Source organism: Epinephelus lanceolatus, chromosome 5 (genome assembly GCF_041903045.1).
Source record: "Epinephelus lanceolatus isolate andai-2023 chromosome 5, ASM4190304v1, whole genome shotgun sequence".
NCBI lineage: Eukaryota > Metazoa > Chordata > Actinopteri > Perciformes > Serranidae > Epinephelus > Epinephelus lanceolatus.
The window spans coordinates 10879960-10900904 of NC_135738.1; the positions used below are offsets into that span (position 1 = coordinate 10879960).

At 39.5% G+C, this 20945-nt stretch overlaps 1 protein-coding gene across 1 annotated transcript; it reads right to left on the reverse strand.

Moving 5' to 3' along the window:
- Positions 1 to 477: 477 nt before the first annotated feature.
- Positions 478 to 20175, reverse strand: LOC117262746 (forkhead box protein P4-like). The gene is made up of 16 exons (XM_033635864.2): positions 20113 to 20175; positions 19148 to 19316; positions 16188 to 16292; positions 12913 to 12999; positions 12349 to 12457; positions 11523 to 11700; positions 10982 to 11086; positions 8904 to 8991; positions 8353 to 8490; positions 7405 to 7588; positions 7225 to 7295; positions 5675 to 5776; positions 5445 to 5566; positions 3093 to 3162; positions 2854 to 2984; positions 478 to 1579 (listed from the first exon to the last, which is right to left on the reverse strand). Exons 2-16 carry the CDS (start codon positions 19301 to 19303, stop codon positions 1459 to 1461), a joined length of 1767 nt encoding a protein of 588 aa, XP_033491755.1. The 5' UTR covers positions 19304 to 19316; positions 20113 to 20175; the 3' UTR covers positions 478 to 1458.
- Positions 20176 to 20945: the final 770 nt, after the last annotated feature.

Sequence of the window (20945 nt, forward strand, 5' to 3'; positions counted from 1 at the left end):
AAACTAAAATCCAGAGAAACACAACCGTGCTCTCGCTGTTGATATTCAGTCAAAAATATGTACACATTTCACATTTATTTTCTAGTGACAGCGTGTGGTATTAAGTCTATATGTGTGCTGTTATGAGTGTATGAATGAATTAATTTATTTTGACCAAAATGAAAAATAAAAAAACAAGCAAAACATGAACAGACATGCTCAAAAAGGAGCAGGAAGAAGTGTACACTTACATAATCCTACCTCCTCAGTATTCATGTCTCATTTAAAATTGTCTATACTATCCCAAACTTATTTACAACCATAAATACAGATAAATAAACAACAGTCTTAGATATTAAATATACAAACACCATCTCAACCAAATAACAAACATGTAACATTAAATATAAATGATTGTCTGAATACCTGATTTTTTTAACACAAATGTGTGATGGTGATTAAATAAACATGAACTCACAAACAATCATCAGGGTTTACATATATTTATTACATTAAAAACTGACACTTTGGACACACAATTACAGACAAACACATTTTTATAAATACAGTATTATGTGCACAGTGTCTATTGCAAATACTGTTATAAAAGTGAAATGTTTGTAACGTTCTTTATTTCAGTGGAAACACAGTGTTAATAAATACATAAGTTACACACAGGAACAGGAAAACAAACCAGACGGTGACATCGATAAAACACATTTCAGCAAACCGATGTGCATCATACAAGTAGTTTTAATGTACAGAGACAACAGAGAGAAGCCACGGCACAGACTGTAATACATGTTTTCAGATATGTCATCAACAGAAAACAGTCACAGCAAAACATCTCTGGCTTTGCTGTAATGTAACATCCACATTCACCCTGTGTTATTTCTTTGAGCTATCACAATAACAGACAAACAGTCGTTCTCTACACAGTATTATAACAACTAGTCCTGTACTTTGGCCTTTGGAGGGAATCATTTACATGAAAAGGGTAGGATTCAAAGATCAAGATCAAAAAATTTTTATGTGTGTAGTTCAGATGTGAGCACCTGTAAGGCTTTTTATCATATCTTTAAACTATTTGTTTATTTATTCATTTGTTTTTAATCTCTGGCTGATCAGAAAAGCAGAAAATAATAAAGTAATAAGCCAGCACAAAAACTATAGACGTCACTATATTTCACTTTCCTTTCTTTAAGGTCTAAAGTCAAAGGAAAATGTCCACTTTTGCAGACATGTAGTCATCAACAGGCAACAACATCAGACCAGTTTGCTTGTGTATGAAACTATGAATACATGAACTATGTAATGAGCCACAGTTCGGAGTTCTTAATGATATTATGTGAGAATTTCAGGCCGACTGGTACAACACACTGACGATTAAAATGAAGTGAAGATGGTAGGGTTTATATCCCTGAATGTTCAACGAAGGCTAACTTAACTCAAACGATCCAGTCTGAATCCTTTCTTTTGTCATTCAAGGTCAAACAAATGCTCGTCGTCGTCGTCGTCGTCGTCTTCAGTCATGTCGTGCTGCAGACCGGCTGGTTTTACTGTTGGCAGCAGAGATTCTTGGTCATTCAGATCTAGAGACCTGCAAGAGGTGAAAAACAAAGACAGTTCAATCATGGATCAATTATTGCTGCACGTCAGTCATTTAAAGCTGGGATAGGCACTTCTTCTCTAAAACAATGCTGGCATTTCAGACAGTAACCCAGTGTTTCACATGCCTCCGTTTCTACATTCATTCATTCATTCATTCAGCCCCTTTATGCTCCTTTTACCATCTTTTTCTTAAAAAAACTATAAAATCAATCAGTCTTCGTCTTCTTTGTGCAGCACTTTTCCTCGAGCACTTTGATTGGCTGTTAAAAAGGAAACAGTAATGTCACCACTAAAATAAGAGAACAAATGACTATCTCTGTCGCAGCTGCGCATATAAATAAAACTGGCACGGCAAAAAACAGAATAAAATGTTTTCTAAAAATTGCAGTTGAGCCCTCGGCAGTTTGAAATTATTTGGATTTTTCATCGTTGAGAGACAAAAATTAGCCAGCTAGCCGCCCCATGGTTCATCTGCCTGGCTCCCCATCGCTGTGGACTGCTTCCCTGGGAGGAGAGCAGGCAGCAGCTTGAGAGACGGACCTTTGGTCAGTGGCTGTGGAAACTTGAATTCAGCCAGGGCAAACCCCCAGCGCCAGGGATCACAGCAAGCTGGTGGTCAACGGCAGTGGTGGGCTAACCTGTGTAATGGCAGCAACAGAAAGTCTGCTGATCTAGCGGAGAGTTTGAATGGTCTGGGATTTGCACTGGCTCGGTTTCATTTGCTACAGCTGCTGACTAAAGGTGCGCACCTGTAAAGCCCCTTGAGAAGACAAACTGTGATTTAAGGTTCTATGGCTACATAGACGTGAACTTGAAGCCGCAGCCATGAGCGTTTAGCTCTGGTTAGCCGAAGGCAAAATTTATTAGCAACATTTTCTCTTTGTTTTCCTTTTTTGGGTTGCTGTGCAGTGTAGGTAGTTGTTGCCGGTGCTGGAATAGCAACTCTTTCTGAAGGATTCTCCGACATTGGATCAAGCTTTCACTGCAGAGACGTGCATGGACATCTGCATTTGTAGAACAGCCAATAGGAACGCCCTCTCTCTGAAATGACCCATGATCGGCCAAAGACTTCTCTAGTGGCCTAGATTTTCTACAGCCTGAAAACAGAGCCAAGAGGAGGTGCAGAAGGCTCCTGTTCTCTCAGTCCACTTGAATTACAATATGCTCAAGGTTTATTACAGGATTCTTGCCCGATTACACCAAAATAAACCTGCCTACCCCAGCTCTAATACATTTTTAGAGTTCACAATAACCAAAACTCACTGTTGGACTCCTGGAGAGAAGTTTTGTTTGTTGTGGCTGTTTGTTGCTTTGCTCTCCTGTATTCGACTCCTGGAGTTTCTGCTAACACACTCCCTCTTGAATCCCGGCAGTGACGCCTCAGCCAGTGCGGTCTACAAAGAAGATTGATCAGAAATCAAACAGCGACATCAACCAGATCCTGTAATCAAGAAGCTGGTGCTGCAGTGGCTTTAAAGGTGTACACTAACACATCCTCTCACCTGTAAACTGGTGTTCAGAACCGTCCCAAAGTCGAGGTTGGAAGACACATTTTTCAGCAGTGATGGACTCCTGTGGAATGACAGAGGTAAGAGAATTTCAAAATGGACACAATCCATGTGTAATTTATAACAAGCAAATCAATACCTTGTGTATATTTCAGAAGCCACAACATGGTAAACAGCAATAGTTTGAGGCAAGGTCGTTTATGATGACAAATAATTCAGTCGCACAAACAACAATCAGGAAAGAGCCTTGAAACTGTCACCAGGATGAGTCCAGCCATATTTATCATTCATTTACAGAGGCCTGTTGTTAAGGAACAAACAAGCGCACTACTTTGGATGAAATAAGGAGTTTGAAGAGTGTGGCTCAACAGAAATTAAATGGTCACACAGCGTTTTCAGTTTATGGTTCAGGGAAAGGTTTTGAGTCATCTTCTGTCACGTTTAGTGAAGCGTAATCTGCACAGACTGCTGTTTAAATCACACAAATATATCCCGCTGTATATGTGTGTTTTAACTTATTAACCATATCTACATTGATTGATCAGCTCCCAGTGTCTGGGAGCAGCAGGTTCCCCTCACTCACTATGGTGGGCTGGGAAATAAAATCAATGACTCAATAAAAATGAACACTGTTGATTTTGTCCCGTGGTGCTAAACGTGTTTTGGTTTAGTAAATATCTGCTGTCAGTCAGCCTGGTGAGGGCAGTTTGATCAGTCACTGTTTCAGCTCTGCAGGCAGATGGATGCTTCTGTGGACAGAGGTGCCAAATGCAGGTTAGAGGCAGTGTGGACTGCAAACTACTATTGCCATGGCGACATCAGTAACGCATGTAGAACAACTCCTGCACCCTTACTTACAAAAATACTGATTTTAATGCTGCGACGTTTCGGTATGCTCGATGAAGGTCTAGTTACAGAAACATCACAGCATTAAAATCAATATTTTTGCAAATTATAAAGTGTGCAGGAGTTTTTCTCTTCTCGTCCCTCTCCTACACACTTGTTTGGAAATATATGTGCAAAGTATTTTTTTGTTCTGACAATAGTAACACTACCAATCACATTGCGCGACCAAATATGCCATTGTCCGTGACATATTAAAATTCTCCAGGTGTGGGACAGTGTTGAGGAAAACTTTCTCCTGTTGAAAATGCGTCATTTCTGTCGAGGGATGCTCATCAAAAATGTGGCGCAACCTACTAAAAGTCATGCTTAAGGAGACTCCATTTGGCGCCTGTCTCTTTACGTGCCTCTCCCTAAAAAGCTCAGTCAGCTCCGATTGGTCAGTGTTTCCAGGTTTTCCAAATTTTGTCCAACTTTTTCTCTGCACCTTCACTGCAGCTGGAGAATGACTGCAACAGAGTACAGCAGCACTTTCTACTTTGAAAAACCACTATTAAAGGCTTCAAAACACAACTGGACATGTTCCAACAGGAATATGATCCGCAATCGGGGATAAAATAGTAACATCAGCAACCAATAAGACATATTTCCCTGAAGTTAGCATATATCTACATGTAGCAGTGTAGGCTACATAATGAAAACACTTGCAGTGGCGAACCTGGAGCAGATGACTATAAAGAGAAATTCATCACGATCTGACGTCAACTTTTGGCAACAGGTTTTACTTTTACATATGTTTACCTCATTATTTGAAACTTTGGCCACGTTAAACATAATTATACAACAGTTAGTTCCAACAGAGTAATTTGATTGGACGAGAGGCATCCCATGAGTGCTGATATAGAGGACATCACTGGGGCATGTAACAGTAAAATCACTCCGCTCACAGGTGTTATAAATATAAATACAACCATTACTTTACTTAATTGTCTTCCTATGACCGAATCACAGCTGTGACGATAAACAGTACAACATCATTCCCTCTTGTGTGATATTGCTTAAACATCCATCACTGCAACATTGTATATATGACAGAAAATAAGGAAAGCGTAATAGGTCCTCTTTAAGGTCTAAAAATTGTCTCAAAATGCATTACATTTTTTTAAAGGGAAAATATAAAAATTGAAAATTGTCTGTTTTTTTATTCTGCATTTATGCTGTGCTTTAAATCTCACACCATTAGCCATTTGCACTGATTTATGAGCATGTTAAATAGCCGACACCACTAAATATTAGGTGATACCATAAGGAAGAAGAAAGGTTTTTTAATTTTTCTACATGAATATTGAAGCTTAGACAGGAGACCCTTAAGTATCTTTGCTTCTGTACTTTTTGCTAATAAAATTATTGTTTTGAATGAATAAAGAAATGTCTTATGTATCATTATATTTTGACCTGAAATATATGCAGATGCTGTGATAAACAGGAAGTCATCTACCGTACCCTGTGATCTTCTGGGATCTCCTCCTCTGGTACTCCACCTCATCCACCGTCCACACTGCGCCTTTCACATTCTCCACACGCACAAAACACTTGTGCAGGCTCAGGTTGTGGCGCACTGCGTTCTGATCCAGAGAAAATCAGAGTGAAGGAGATATTACTGAGCGCATGCTGCATAAATCAGGTATGACACACACTGGGATCACACAGTTAATTATGTCGAGGTGCAATACCTTCCAAGTGGCAGCGTTGCGCCTGAAATAAGCAAACGTCCGTGTGAACCAGTTGTATATCTCGTTGAGTGTTAGTTGCATGTCCGATGTTTCCATAATAGCCTGTAGATGGAGGGGAAATAAATAACTGTAGCACATTAAAGGATTGAATTAAAGCCCTGACAGGTGATTCAGTATGTAACGTGAACATAGAAAGGTTGTTTATCAGCAAGAAAGGTCTCTTATATGATATTGTTCACATTAAAGGGCCCAGCACAAATATAAATAAATAAAATAAAACAATATTTTAAAAAAGGAAAACAGTGATTAAGAACCTCAAAGGAGAAAACATCTGGATTCATCTAAATTGCAAATTATGCAATTAGTCTCTGAAGGGATTTAGATAATGTAAACATATTACACCTGGACAATGTTTAAAGTTAAAGTTTTTTGTTAAAGTTAAAGTTAAAGTTAAATGTTTTTTCTTTCCGTCACTGGCTGAATAGACCATATTAAACTCTGATCATATTGTAAATCAAGCAGACTGAGAGAAAACTAGATTTCTGTGCCTGCTCTTGGCTCTGTTTACAAGCTTTACAAAATCTAGGACGTGACGGGAGACCTATTCCAATCACAGGTCATTTCAGAAAGAGGTTGCTGCTACTGGCTGTTACACAAAAGCAGATGCGTGTGCACGTGCCTTCAGATGGTGAAAGCCCGATTCATTGGCGGAAAATCCTGCAGAGAAATTTGCTATTGTCTGTCTACACCACAAAGCAACCAAAACAAAAGGAGACAGACTTATCGTAAACAGAGACTAAAAGAGAATCTGACCATAAATGAAATAAATCGTGCCAATATTGGAAAAGAGATGGACAGAAAATGTAGCTAGTAGTTTGCTAATAGGCTACCAATACTAGCTCATGTTTAAGATTATGTAGCCATTTAGAGCCTCGTTATGCTGGCTTGCAGTTCTGTACAAAAGAAACAATTGTGGAGTGGAGGGACAGCATTGTCTCGCCTTTAAGCCGGCAAGAGAGGCTGACGACTTGTTATGTCTACAACCCACTAGCAAGAGATTTAAAATTCAGATAGCAGTTAGCAGCTAACTCAAAGTAGAAGTACAGCAACTAAAAATATCTGAAAATTGGGGAGACAATGAGATCCGGGAACTCCTTACCCTCCGAGCAGAGGACAAGACCAACTGCCATATAACAATGATGGTAAATGATTGAGCTCATCTAGACACTGAATTCTACTGATGTCATCACTCTATGCCACCCACTGTCTTCACCATAACACCCCAAGAGAGCTGGTTCCCTCCACATACAAAAAGCACATGTCACACCCTCACAGGTTACTAACAAGGCCACTGCCCTTAAAGGGGAAAAAGGGTGAGCCGTCAACATATGTCACACTAGACATTGACACTGTTTCATGCTACTTTTTCTTCCACTACGCTATCTAAAATCACACACTGGGGGGGCATTTTGCCTGCGGTATTTGGTGTTTGCTTACCCCAGCTTTAAGTAAAGACAGAAATCACTTCTCCTCCAAGTCATAGACTGTACCTGTCTTATCAGTGTTGCATAGGTGAAAGGTGGTCTGATATCGGTGTTCTTGTAAAGCTCATATTCATTTTCTGAAACAAGACAAAACATACAGTAGTAATTGAAAGATGGAGTAGAAATTGTGCTATGAAGCATTTATTTTTTGTATGAACATAAAGGTGACTACAGTGTTTAGTTTACCTGAAGACAGCGAGTAGACCAAAGGGTGATGGCGACGTCTTATGGCCCCAGCACATGGTGTATGAGTGGGCGACTCTCCTTCACCACCCTGGAATGGAACGCTGACAGGGATCAGAGGTTGTGGGGACACTTGGGGCGAGTCTGACGGGCTCAGGTTGTTGTTGGTGGCGGCGACTGAGCTGAGCTGAGAGCGACACAAGCAGATGATCCAAGTTAACAAAGGGACAAGTGAAATGGAAAGACTGACAGAGAAACAAAACAGAGCGGGAGATTTTTAACAGAGTGTAACAGAGCGATTGGATTCGCCTCCTCAGAGGTGATTCTGCTAATATCGCAAGAAGAAGGAAGCCAATTATTGTTAATTATAGGGTGAAATTGTTTGGTGAGTGTTGTGATTATGGTGCAATATTTGCAAGATTAACATCTGATTAGCTTCCACGTTACGAGAGCATGTCTGCTGTCTGAAAACACAACGGCAGCCATCTGGTGCCAACAGCTGAGCATCGAAAGGAAAAGAGGCACTCACATCATGCAGCGAGTCACACTCAATCAGTACAGAGATCTCAACAAAGGAAAAGTCATTTGAGAGTTATGGTAAGAAGGTGCAAAATGGTGAAACTTTTTCCACGAAATACATTTGCCATCATTTTTCTGGGCAGATTCAAATATTTCTGACCCTCATCTTCTGCAGGTGTACCCCTAAGCCATGTTTTGTTTCTTAGAAAATGCCAACATATTTTTGCAACTCAACCAACTATAAAAGTTCACCAGTTCAACACGCTGGTGGTATCTTCATCAGTGCTACAGAAGATGAGGTTGCAGCCACATGTTATTTTCACTCTCCACCACACATTTTGAGTTTTGCTTACAGCCCCAAAATGCCGTACAGTTTACACCTCATTTGCTTCGTCTCTGTTGTTCACACAGCTATTACTGCACACTATCTACCTGGAGACCGTGTGGGTCAACAGCCGGATCAGACTGTGGGGACTGAAGACTCGCAGGTGCAGAGATTGACTGCGACTCCAAAGATGGCAGATGCAGGTGAGCCATCATTGCTCGCAGACGCTCCCGTTCTTTGCAGAGCTGTTAGAGGTGATGAGGGGAGAGGGAAGACATCAGCGTGGACACACACTAAACACAGCATTGTTGAAATGGAGCGCTGTGACCCAAACACATTTTGCAAAGTACATTTCTATTTGCAGTGTCAAACATCAGGAGGGAGGCAGTGTTGAAAGAACTGAATGAATAATAACCACGAGCAAGACGGTGTTTAGGTGGAGAAATTTTGGGGAAACTCTGACAGCAACTCAGACTAACACCCCAAGATATATAAATATCAGGGGAGACATTTTTTAAATCAGTAAAAACTAATCATCTGTGCCAACTCAAAGTTCCACCTTATTGTGTTTGACCCATAATGCACAGGACTCAGAACTCACATCCAAGCAGCAGTTCCAACTTTTGTTGTTGGACATCTTTGCAGAACTTGTTCCTACCTGAAGCTCAAGTTGCTGAACCACCTGCATCTGGACTCTGCACTGCGCTGTACTTCTGTCATCCAGAGTGTGCTCACTGCCTATATGCCTGAAACACACACAGGAGCGTTAAAGGTATACTCCACTGAATATCCGTCTATTGAATTTCAAATACTCTACTACCTTACAAAGATAGTAGCTACAATGGCTTCCCCAGAGACCCAAAACTGTGTCAAAATCTATCGAAACATTTATGGAAACTTCATTGAAAACACTTGGGCAGAAATTAATTAATTAATTAAACCTGTTTCTTGGCAGAGTGAAGATTGTTTGAAACACACTGAACATATGCATCTACAGCAGATAAGTAGATTATGCTGCAGAAGTTTCTATGGCTATTTTAACACGTTTGTTTTGTTGTTTTCGTTCATTTAAGTCACTGAGATAAGCCTAAGCTTTTTGTGAAAGATGTTTCACAGTCTCAAATACTCCTCTGTCCATCTGGATAAAATAATACTCCTTCTCAATACGATTTTCTCTGCAAACCACAAATATGTTACATTTGCATGTTTCATACGCATCATATCCACATATTTAAACTGGTGTAGCACATGAGCTGACTCTGCCATCGGATGATGAAGATTAAGGTGTGTTTCCTGTGGCTTTTTTAGCCACCAAACTTTGGTGTTTTGTAGCGACCTGCTGCTGTTTTTCCAGCGGGGATAGTGCCACGAAAAGTGGTTGTTTTTCACCGAGACATCACTGCTTTTCCAGAGCGGATCGTGCCCCCAACACAGGATAAATGAAGCTAAAACCTAATAATTTTCTAGCCATATCCAAGTTGTTTTGTGCCCATTCTCGGAACCCATCGGCTGTATTCGGCGTCTGACTTCCGGCAGACAGTGATACAGCCTCTGGGGGCAGACCCCCGATTTTTTGGCATTCCGGTTTGATTTGGGCGGAGGAGGCGAATCTCCGTTTCCGACTTCCATTTATATATAAGTAAATATGGTGAACCATTGCGATGGATTCAGAGTTTGCAGTGAAATTATGTTCCGCCTCGTTAGTTCACCGCACGGACCGTTTAACCTGGCAACAACTGCAGCCGGCTCAAACGTGATTGGTCAATATCACGCGGACTACAAACAGCCTACAACCGGAAACCAGGGCTCTTCCGCTCTTCTTCCGGAAGCAAGATCTCTGGGCTTTTCCTACAGACTCTACATTCACTGAATGTAGAGTCTGTATATAGAGACTATTTTGTGCCTAAACGTAACCACACATTAACCATAGTGTTGTTGAAACGTAAAGTTTCAACGTATCCACTACACATGTAAATGTAGCATATCTGGGATTTGCAGAAATGTACAATGTCCACATTTTTTCTGGCATTTGGGTTACCTTCTTTTCTCACTAAACAAAGGTGGAAGCTGGGAATAACTTTGACCTTGATTAGGGACTTTATTAGGTGGCCTACTTTATGTTTCTTTTCTACTTTATATTTCGATTTTTGGTACTATATTGTATCTTATTGATTATTTTAAAGGCAATTTAAAATCTTTGTCTTTTTGTTTTATTGAATATTTAGGTGAGATAACTTATAACCTTTTAAGGAGTTTTTCATCTCACCTGCACAACCGGTTTTTTGTTGTTGTTGTTGTTGTTGTTTTTAAAACCAATTGTTTTAATACTGTGCAAATAAATAATACGAAATACGAAATAACTTTGACCTTGCTAATTCAGTTAAAAAGTGTTATCAGTTATACATTTGATCATTATTGCTTTCTATGTTTTATATTTTCATTAACAAATAAGTGGTCATATTTTTCTTATGTTGTACAAAATGAGCAAGGAGATATGTAATTTATGTCTCCCTTGAATTTCAGTTGTAACCTTGCAAACTGGTATTATGTCTCAGGAAAATGGATGCATAGCTCTGTCACCTAAATGTAATGACAAAACTCAGACTACCAACATTTCAAATCTCCTTGGAGTATTTGATACTGAAAATATTTTCACAGGAGAACTTCTTGAAATCATAATCAGAAAAGTGCAAAGACACAAAGAGTTAAATGGATTAGGATGGAGTTAAAACCTACTTGATGAACTGGCTGAAGTTTTCACACACCGACTCACATCCAGGCCAATTACACACACCGTGACCGTAGAGAGCGTGTGTGGCAGCGCGATCAGCTTTGACAGCACTGGAGTGAAAGTATTGTCATGATTAAAAAACCACAGCAGGCAGACAACAGCATCAAAACAGGAGCAAAGCAACAATAAAACAGATACAAGCGTGTTTTTCTTTTCTTTTCAGGTGGCAGAAAATGACAGAGAGAGGTGGAGGAGAGCACTGAAAAACAAATGGAAAACTATTTACTTTTGATTTGGGACGTGTAGTCATGTAAACTTTTTCTTTTTGCTGAACCACTTCAGGTGGCGGAACACAAAGCAAACAAACAAGACAAAATATATCATCCCAGGGGGAATTAAAAGTGAAGTCTCGCTGTGAAAGCAAAACAGCTCCTCACCCGTACCTTGAGAGAAAGAAAATGTCTACAGATGACGAGTCTTTGATGTTTAGAAAGAAGCAGTATCAGTTCTCACAATCAGTTTACAGCATGAACAGACAGATCGTACCATTCTGCCCTGCGAGGAGAAGGAGACTGCTGGTCACTGCTCTGCCTCCCTGTGACTTTTGTTGACATAATGTTGTTGGCAGAGGAGTCCTGATTGCCCTTCAATGTTGTTTTATCTTCAGTTAGTCCGTTTGCGAGCTCTTTCCATACCTGCTGCATCTCGGCAGGGCTCAAACCAGCTACAACATAAAGAAAGAGAGATACAGCATGTTGTAAATTTCTAAATCTGAATATTTTCTTTTACATGCTGGTTAAGGAAACTGCAAAAACAAAGGGGCTTATTATCTGTCCCTAATATATTACAGACAGCTGACTTTTTTCCCGATTTATGTTTACTTAATAGTTATGGTTTGTTTTTTTCTGCTGATTACATCTGCACCTTTTAAATCTGTGCTCTGCAGTGACTTTTACTTATTCCCACCTCAAAGCTTGAGGGCAGAAACAAGGAGAGCAACTCTCTCTCATGACCTTATGTCACCTCTTCACAGTAATCCAGAAATAATTATCACAGCCAAAATTATGACTAAGGATGAATTTTCTACTTTTAAGTTTCACTTTCATCATTGTTTATTTTAAACTCAGTGTGGTTATGTAACAGAACATAAAATCAAGGAGAAACAAATCTCCCTGTGTGGAGGTCTTGGTGACAAAACTGTATCAGACGCTTGTCAGTGTTTGTCTACTTATGTGACCTTGTGATATGATACAACATGCTAAATTAACCTTACTGTAGAAAATTGGAATACAAAATACTTTGGAAATGAATCAGCTGACATCACCATTGCTTTCAACAGACACTGCTACTGAGGGAGATGAAACATAATGACCTGGAGAGGGGGCAGGAGAGGACAGGACCGGTCTCTGCACCCGGAGGAGCTGCTGCTGTTGCTGCTGGAGCTGGAGGAGCTGCTGGAACACAAGCTGCTGTGCAGGGAGCTGGAGGAAGGAGAGAGAGAATTTTCACAGAAATGTGAGGTAGCATTCATGTGAAGCTCTGCTCACACTTGCTTGTAGGTGTCCAGGTATTGATCCTGAGATAAAATCAGTGGCATATACTGCATTGCTAAAGGCGTCCTTCAACAACTACTACATTTGGGCCAGAAAATATTGTTCTCAAATCCTTAACGTAAGTGACAAAGCACACAAACATGTTCTCTTTTCACTGGATATTTTTGTTGGAACTCCTACCTTCTGCCATCCATCATATTAGCAATATTTTCATGATTTGTGTCACTTAATTTGCACCAGTATTTTTTTTTAATCAGTTACATTTAATTAATCTCACTTAAAAGATTTTTTATGCCAAAATGTGTACATAGACGTTGGTGCAAAACCACTCTTAAAGAAATAATAAATAGAATTTAAAAAACAGACCACAAATAACTACTGACCTCTTTAACTTTCTTGCTGGGCTTTTGTTGAAGCAGCTGCAGGTGAATCTGTTGTTGTTGCTTCTTGTAAAACTCTTTCAGATGTTGCTAGGAAAATAGTAAAGCACCATTATTATATAGACATTAACACACTCAAAAATATTGCAGTAAAATAAGTAGAATATATCTTGAAATCTTGAAAATCTTGAATTACAAATTACCAACACAAAATATTTCTGGATTCATTGAGGTTTGACACATGTATTTTATTGACAACTATCATGACAAACAATGAGCCAATGTGAGATGTGAGGCACAATTTTGACACATTTCTTAGTTACGAGAAAATTGGAAAGAATGACAAGAGGGTTTTGTTTATTAACACTTAATTCAGTCAAGGGTAGTTAGGAGTTTTGCGGAGGCAGAAATAATACAAAAGCAGAGCCCTGGAACTAGTGAAGCGAAATGGAGTACGACCTTTATTAATATTACTATTTAACAAACGTCAGATCTGTGGTTGAACTTACTTGGTCAGGTAGGCTAAGCAACTGGCTTCAACTTTAAATTGACCACTGTATTGTATACTTAGCATACCTTAGCAGAGCAGTTTGCCCAGGAAGACGATCAAACAAATTAGCTTAGGCTAGTACCAATCCAAATTCTTTGCTAGTATAGTTATCTTTGAAAGGTTAATGCTAACTAGGCTAACTAGCTAATTTTTTAAAATACATCACCAAAGTAACTTGAAACTAAGTTGATGAGGGTTTTTTTTTTTTTTTTTTTTTTTGTGGGAAAATTTTGCTCTAGCTTTGACCAGTTTTTGACTAGATCAGCTATAATTTAGCTGGCTAAAATTAGCAGATTTTCCCCAGACATCTTTGGGGTCCATGTCATTGGTTCGACAGCCCATTGGTGCGACATCCCATTAGTCCGACTGTCCGCGGTGCTGAACGGCTCGTGGCGGCGTATGGTGCGCCGCGACCGGCTTGAGGCGAAGCAGGCTTACAGCTTATGTGTTTTCACTTTCTTTTTCATTTTAACCCACACCATGATCTTTTCCTGACCCTAACCAAGTTGTTTTTGTGCCTAAACCTAACCAGATCTTAACCACAGGGCATCATGATGATTTCGGAATGGACTTCGGAACAATGAGTTTAATATGGTCGGAACAATGGGCTGTCGAACCAATGTGCAGTTCCCACATCTTTGTATGTTTGTGTTAGCTAGCTAGTTGTCCTAGCATACAATTAGCCTATTTGAACTGAACTTAGTTTACCTTAGCAGACCACTTTAGCTATAAGTTATCTCAATAGTGTTTTATTAAATGAGCTCTTTTGTCTCTTTTGTCTTAGCCGAAAATTAGCTTACCATAACTGACCAATTACTTTAGCTTAGCAAACCAAGCTAATTTATTAGCTGATATGAGCTAATGTGAAAGCTAAGACAAACTAGCTAGCTTACAAGCTAGAGCTAATTTATTATCTTACCTTGATAGCTACTATGCCTAGTTTTGTAGGAGAAGGGTTTTTTTGAGTTTGAGTCTATCGCTTTGGCTGATCTCACTAAGGTTGTTATGGCTGCGCAAAGTACTACCTGCTCTTTGGACTCTTTGCCAGCATGGGCTGTTAATGGGGCTATGGTCAACATTAGGATTCTATGTTTTAGCTATCCTTAATTTTTCGCTCTTCAGTGGGGTCTTTCCAGTATGTTTTAAGACTGCTGTGGTTAAACCCTTATTGAAAAAAACAAATTTAGATCCAGACTCTCTGGTAAACTACAGGCGTGTGTCGAGTTTGGCCTTTCTTTGAGAAAGTGGTCTCAATCCAACTTTTAAAATTTCTGTCACTAAATGATTTATTTGAGCCACTACAGTCTGCTTTCCACCCAAATCATTCTACAGAAACAGCACTTACAAGAGTTGTAAATGACCTATTACTAGCCATAGACTCAGATTCAACATCTGTTCTCTTGATGTTGGACCTCAGCACTGCATTCAACACAGTGGATCATTGTATACTTTTGGACAGACTTGAAAATTATTTTGGCATCTGGTCAGGTGCTCAAATGGTTAAGATCTTACCTGTCAGAAAGATCTCAATGTGTTTTTTACAATAACATGTCTTCTGATTCTTGTCCTGTTAGGCACAGGGTCCCTCAGGGCTCCGTCCTAGGTCCACTGTTGTTTTCACTGTACTTGGCACCACTAAGTCAGATCATGCGCTCTTTTGGGATTCGGTTTCATTGCTACGCCGATGACCTGCAAATTTATGCCTGTTGTTGCAGGGAATGGGTCTGATTCGGACAAACTTACATCCTGTTTGGCTGTTGTGAGGACCTGGCTATCAACTAGCTTTCTGCTACTTAACCCAGCTAAGACTGAGATGTTAGCTATTTGTCCAGCAAAATTAAGCCACCAGTTTGATGACTTTACTCTGTCTCTTGATGATTGCGTCATTCATTGCAAGGACAGGGTAAGTAATCTTGGTGTGGTCTTTGATCAGACCCTTTCATTTGACCTGCATGTAAAGCAGGTGACAGGTAGCCTTTTTCACCTCAGAAAAATTGCGAAAGTTAGATCTGTCCTCTCATTGAAAGATGCTGAGACCCCTATCCATGCTTTTGTGACATCTAGGCTGGATTATTGTAATGTTATTTAATCAGGGTTGCCTAAGAATAGTTTTTATGATCTACAGATGGTGCAGAATGCGGCAGCTCGTATTCTGACTGGATCATCTAGATATGACCATATAACTCCCATGCTGGCCTCTCTTCATTGACTACCTGTCCAGGTTAGAGCTGATTTTAAGGTGCTGTTATTGACATATAAAATTTTAAATGGTCTGGCACCTTCTTACCTGACAGAACAGAACTCATTTTTATTTGCCCATACAGTCTCTTCGCTCTCAGGGTAGTGGTCGTCTGTGTGTCCCAAAGGTCAAAAAGAAGACCTTCGGTGAGCGGGCTTTTTCTTACTGACACCGACACTATGGAACAACCTGCCTCTTGAAATTAAACAGGCTTGCTTGATTGAGGTCTTTAAAGCAAAGCTTAAGACCCACTTGTTTATTGTTGCGTATTGAGTCTTAGGTAGCTTGCTTTTTTTTTTTTTTTAATTTTTTTTTATGGTGTCCTGTTTTAAATTGTGTTTGTGTTTTTACCAGTGCTGTGCATGTTTTTACTAAATTCACCTGTACAGCACTTTGATGTAAAGTGCTCTATAAATACATTTATTATTATTAGTAGTAGTAGTAGTTGTAGTAGTAGTGCCTATATTAGTATAAGTGTTGTATAAATACCTGCTGAAGCAGAAGGGCTTGTTGCTTCTGGTGGATCAGGGCCTGCAGCTGGTTTGGGGACAGGAGCTGCTGCATCTGCTGAGGAGCCATCATGGCCAGAAACACCTGCAAGAAGAAGGAGAAAGGATAAAATGATAGAGGACCACAGTCTACACAACGAAGGCAGAAGGACGAGTGAGTAAGACAGAAGGCAAGTGTCAGGTGTTAAACAGTAATAACCATCGAATTGGGAATCTTTCCAATCCAATTACAAAACAGCGCTGTCAACCTTTTGTGAACATCATCATGCCGGATTGTGTCATTGACCCTAAATGAGATGGGAGATGGGATGACCAGTTAATTAGCAACACAATTACATGCTTGTTGTGACTCCTAATAGAAGTGTATGGGTATTAATCAAGGCAAACACTCACTGAATAATAACTGATCTGCACTGTTACTGATTTTGTGACAAATAACACAGTGATTGTCTCCTTTTGTATTCAAACACAGGCAACAGCAATTGCCATGAATGCATTACGAAACAACAAAAGCAATGTACAAATTCAACATGCTGTATTACAAACAATGCAAAAAAAATATACTGGTGCTGCCAATTGATTGTTGGGGAAAATATAGTTTATTGTTTAAACAATATATCTTTTGTTCTACGTTTAAAATGTCAGTTGCTGTACACAGACGTGTAAGGGTTGTGACGGATGTTCTTCATAGGTTTCAGAGAAGCTCAGTGTCTATATTGGAGTAATATCTTAGCGGCTTGCAGGATGTAATGAAAAAGGAACACATTAGGGACCTTAAGTTTGTCATTGTTGTCGTCAGTCCTTTGAGATAATACCTCCTGTGATTCAACCAGACTGATAAGATAAGTAGAAAGTTCAAAACAGTGGAAATCAGATGATGAATTTACACTTTGGCTCGGCAGGTATCATGATCTGCATTGCTTGTTGGCATGTATTATTTGGTGTTATTTATCAACTGGTCGTTTAAGTGACAATTTTTAAGTCTTTAAGACAAGTTTTTAGGCATTTACAGCCTCGTAAATGTTGGGATTTGCTTTTTTAATCTTACATCTGTTCAAATTGAATGTCTGTTTTGGACTAAACCAGAGACAATAACACATTAGAACAAATGAATAGGGCAGACAAAGTAGTGTTGGAATAAGCAGAAAATGTTCAGCAATTATGTAACTGTTTGCAGTATTTAAACACACAAAAATAGGTTCTTTAAAGGCTTTGCCAAAATTTACAAAACTTACTGCTCTCATCTGAGCTAACTAAACTCTTAACACCTAACACATTAACATTACAGTGGATGCACCAGCCAGTAATCCTAGTGTGTCTTATAAGAATCACCTTTGTGGGTAAAAATGCACAGGGAGGGTACCCCAACTCAACTTGATGCCCTTATCCAACCATATAGCTACCTCTGAAATTCTCCAACTATTTAAGTGATACAGAACAAGCAGTTTAAAGAGGTCACCTTGGGATCTGGAAATTGTGATTTTCTGACAGTTAAGTGCTAAATAATTAATTGATTGATCGTAAAAATACTGCATTCTGCAGCTTACAACGAATGTGGGCCACATTTTGTTACTGCATCTTGCAGTGACGTTAAGGCAGTGAATTTTTTTTTTCACATACAGAGACAAAGACAGACAGACATATAAACACATGGCAAATACCTGAAACTTTCTCTGTGGTAGTTCTCACTACAATAGGTGTCACCGGGACCACATTGTGCCATGATGACAGGCACACACAGACTTACAGAGGCAAAACAATACCAGCTGTCTTGACGTTGTCGCGGCTGGTACTTACAGTGGATGCACCAGCCAATAAACCTAGTGTGTCTAATAAAAATCACCTATGTGTGTAAAAATGTACAGGTTATAATGTCCGTACTCCACCACATGCCCCTTAAATTCTCCAACATTTGTCAGGCAAAACAAGCACATTAAAAAGCTCACTCTGGCATCTGGGAAATCTTGATTTTCTGACAGTGTATTACTTAAAAAGTTAATGGTAAAAAAATACTGGGTAGATTAATTGATGATTGAAACAACTGCAGCCCTAATGTCACACTTGTGTATGTAGTTTAAAAGAAGACACTGACATACAGCTGGCTTTATTATCACGCTTTAGAAATCACTGGGTAACCATGTGTGGTGTGTGGATTGGATGCTACAGTGAGAAAAAGAAAGTCCCTCATTTTTGTCATGAGAGAAAACTAGTGTTCACTGTACATAATCTTCATTTGTGAAATTTGCAGTTTGCCAGATGAAAAACCTTTTATATCACAAGCCATTATTATGTTTTGAAGACTGGAATCACTCAGGCAGACAGGCAGTGTTGCAGCAGTGGCGTTATGACATTGTCACTATAGTCATATTTGCTAAAGATTACAAACAGAAAAACAAAAATATTGTTAAAATAATGTAGGGTCACATGTTGGGTGCCTTGCACAGGTTTAGAAAGTGAATTAAGAGAAAAGAGCAGAGCAAAATTGACAAGATGAGAGAACAAACTGAGGAAATGGTGGCGACCAGACATTCATTATCTCGGTTGTTTTATTGATCCCCTAGATTAACATTCGCAGAGATGGAATCACAACAGACAACCATAAAATTATGTTGGGTCATGCTTATTTGCCTTTCACTTGCATCTGTTTGGCCTAGGTCTGTGGACAATTATTCCTCCCTGGCTCTGGCTCACAAACTAATAATGAAGGACAAACACAGTTCTGCGTGTCAACTCCCAACCCGGATCAGATCTCATATGAAATCCAGGCCACTGTCAACAGAGCTGCAGTCACTGGGTTTTGGTGTCCTGTCAGAGGACGTCCAATATGGAGCTGGTATTTCTCCTGACATCTGTTTGCTAAGACTGTTCTTATGAAGAGGAGGAAGAAGAGACGGCAGAAGAAGAGGAGGACGAGGGGGATATTGAGGAGGATGAAGATACCTGTTTATGGTGGAGACTCTGCCAGTTTTCACCACTCACTCCACTGCAGGATTCCCCATTAGCTACTCTCCCTCCTGCACCGACGTCTGTGTGGCTGAGGAGGCTGCTGGCTGGGGTTTGACGGGCTGCTGTGGGACTGAGAGGAGACTCAGGCATCCCAGCTGAGGTCCTAAAAGAAAGCAGGCAACACTAAATTAGATAAAACACTCAAACGCTGTAGGTACAGTTTAGCTTCATTGCTAAATTATGACTTTGTGTGGCTTTGCGTTAAAGACGTGGCAAGAAAAAAAATACCAAAGACGATGGGCATGTTTATTGAGGTGCTGACATTCCTTTGCACAACTTAAAGAAACAATGCAATTCTCAAATGCTATTTACAGAACCACAGACACGATAAAGTTTATAAATCTGTGGTTTCCAAGTAAGAATTTTATTGTACGTAGGTGGAAACAGCAGAAAAAGTGTACCAGTAGGCATGTCAGCATATTTAATTCACACAGAAAAAAATCCAGATTTCTGGGCATTAACATCATCCACACCTCATACACAAAATCCCTTCAGCAAACTAACATATTAAGTTTTTTTTACATGATATCGACAATTAGACATGCATGTAACAGTTATTGCACAGCACCACTTTTATAATTTCAGATTATCACTGCTCAAATCCCTGTTATCTGACCCAGAATTAAGTCAGTAAATGTATCCGTATCTTATTGGCAGGGCATGAAGATCCAGGAAAGCTTGCATAAAGTTTTTCAAATCCAACTTTTTAGTACATTCAAACTTATCCCTGCAGTGCATGAAGAAGAAACTAGCTGTAAAATACAACCTATTACCTCTACAACTGAGCACAAACAGGAGTTTAACTTTACATATAACTCCTAAAATATACAGGAAGTAAACTCAAAATCAAAGCTCCCTGACACCTCCGTGTCTGTAAGAATTGTATTAAAGCTACATACCGTTAAGGTGAATAGTCGAATTCGGAGCAGCCAGGCAGAGTTGATGTCTCAGACTTGAAGTCATGCAGTTTGGAGTGAGGATGGGAGAGAACTGATAGAGTTGTGTGTCTACCTGAGGGGGAGGAGTCCCAGTGTCAGCCAGTGGTTTAGACAGTGAGAACAGCAGTTGATTGCTGGCATGTGAGGAACAGGAAAATCAGCTGGAGCTACAGATCATGTTTACTCTAACAGTGCTTACCCGGTGAGTGTCTCCACATTTGTAATGATGATTTCTCTTCAGCATTTGTGAAAAAAGAAGTCCTCTACATTTTACATTAGTCAATAAATATTACATCTACATTACAATCATATCACAAAATATAATGTGTAACATAGTGCATGTGCTTTTCCATCATTTATTTTGCAGTGTGAATCAATTTTTGCAGGCGCTGCTTTTCTTTGTTGATATTCATAGACATACACAACCCAATGAAAAAAAAAATGCCTCAAAACAAGCATAATTTATTGTCTTTCATGATTAAAACAAAGACTCCGCGTTGAGAAAAGACAAGTATAGTTGTCTGTGACTTTATTTAGATATGCAGTATCATCAGCAAAAAGAGCTCTGCAGCTACACAACTGTCAAACTGTTATCAAAGAGCTATTTACAGTATTGTCGGCACTTTTGTTCAAATAGCATATCAGTGCATCTGTTAAAAAACAAATAAAAGGGTTTTTAATTTTGGCTGTTGATAAATGCAGTGTACCCTAGAGTGTAAAACATCAACACAGCTACACTGGAAAATAATATCTGAAGTGACTCTAAACTTTGTGGAGGACATTTCTGCACAGTC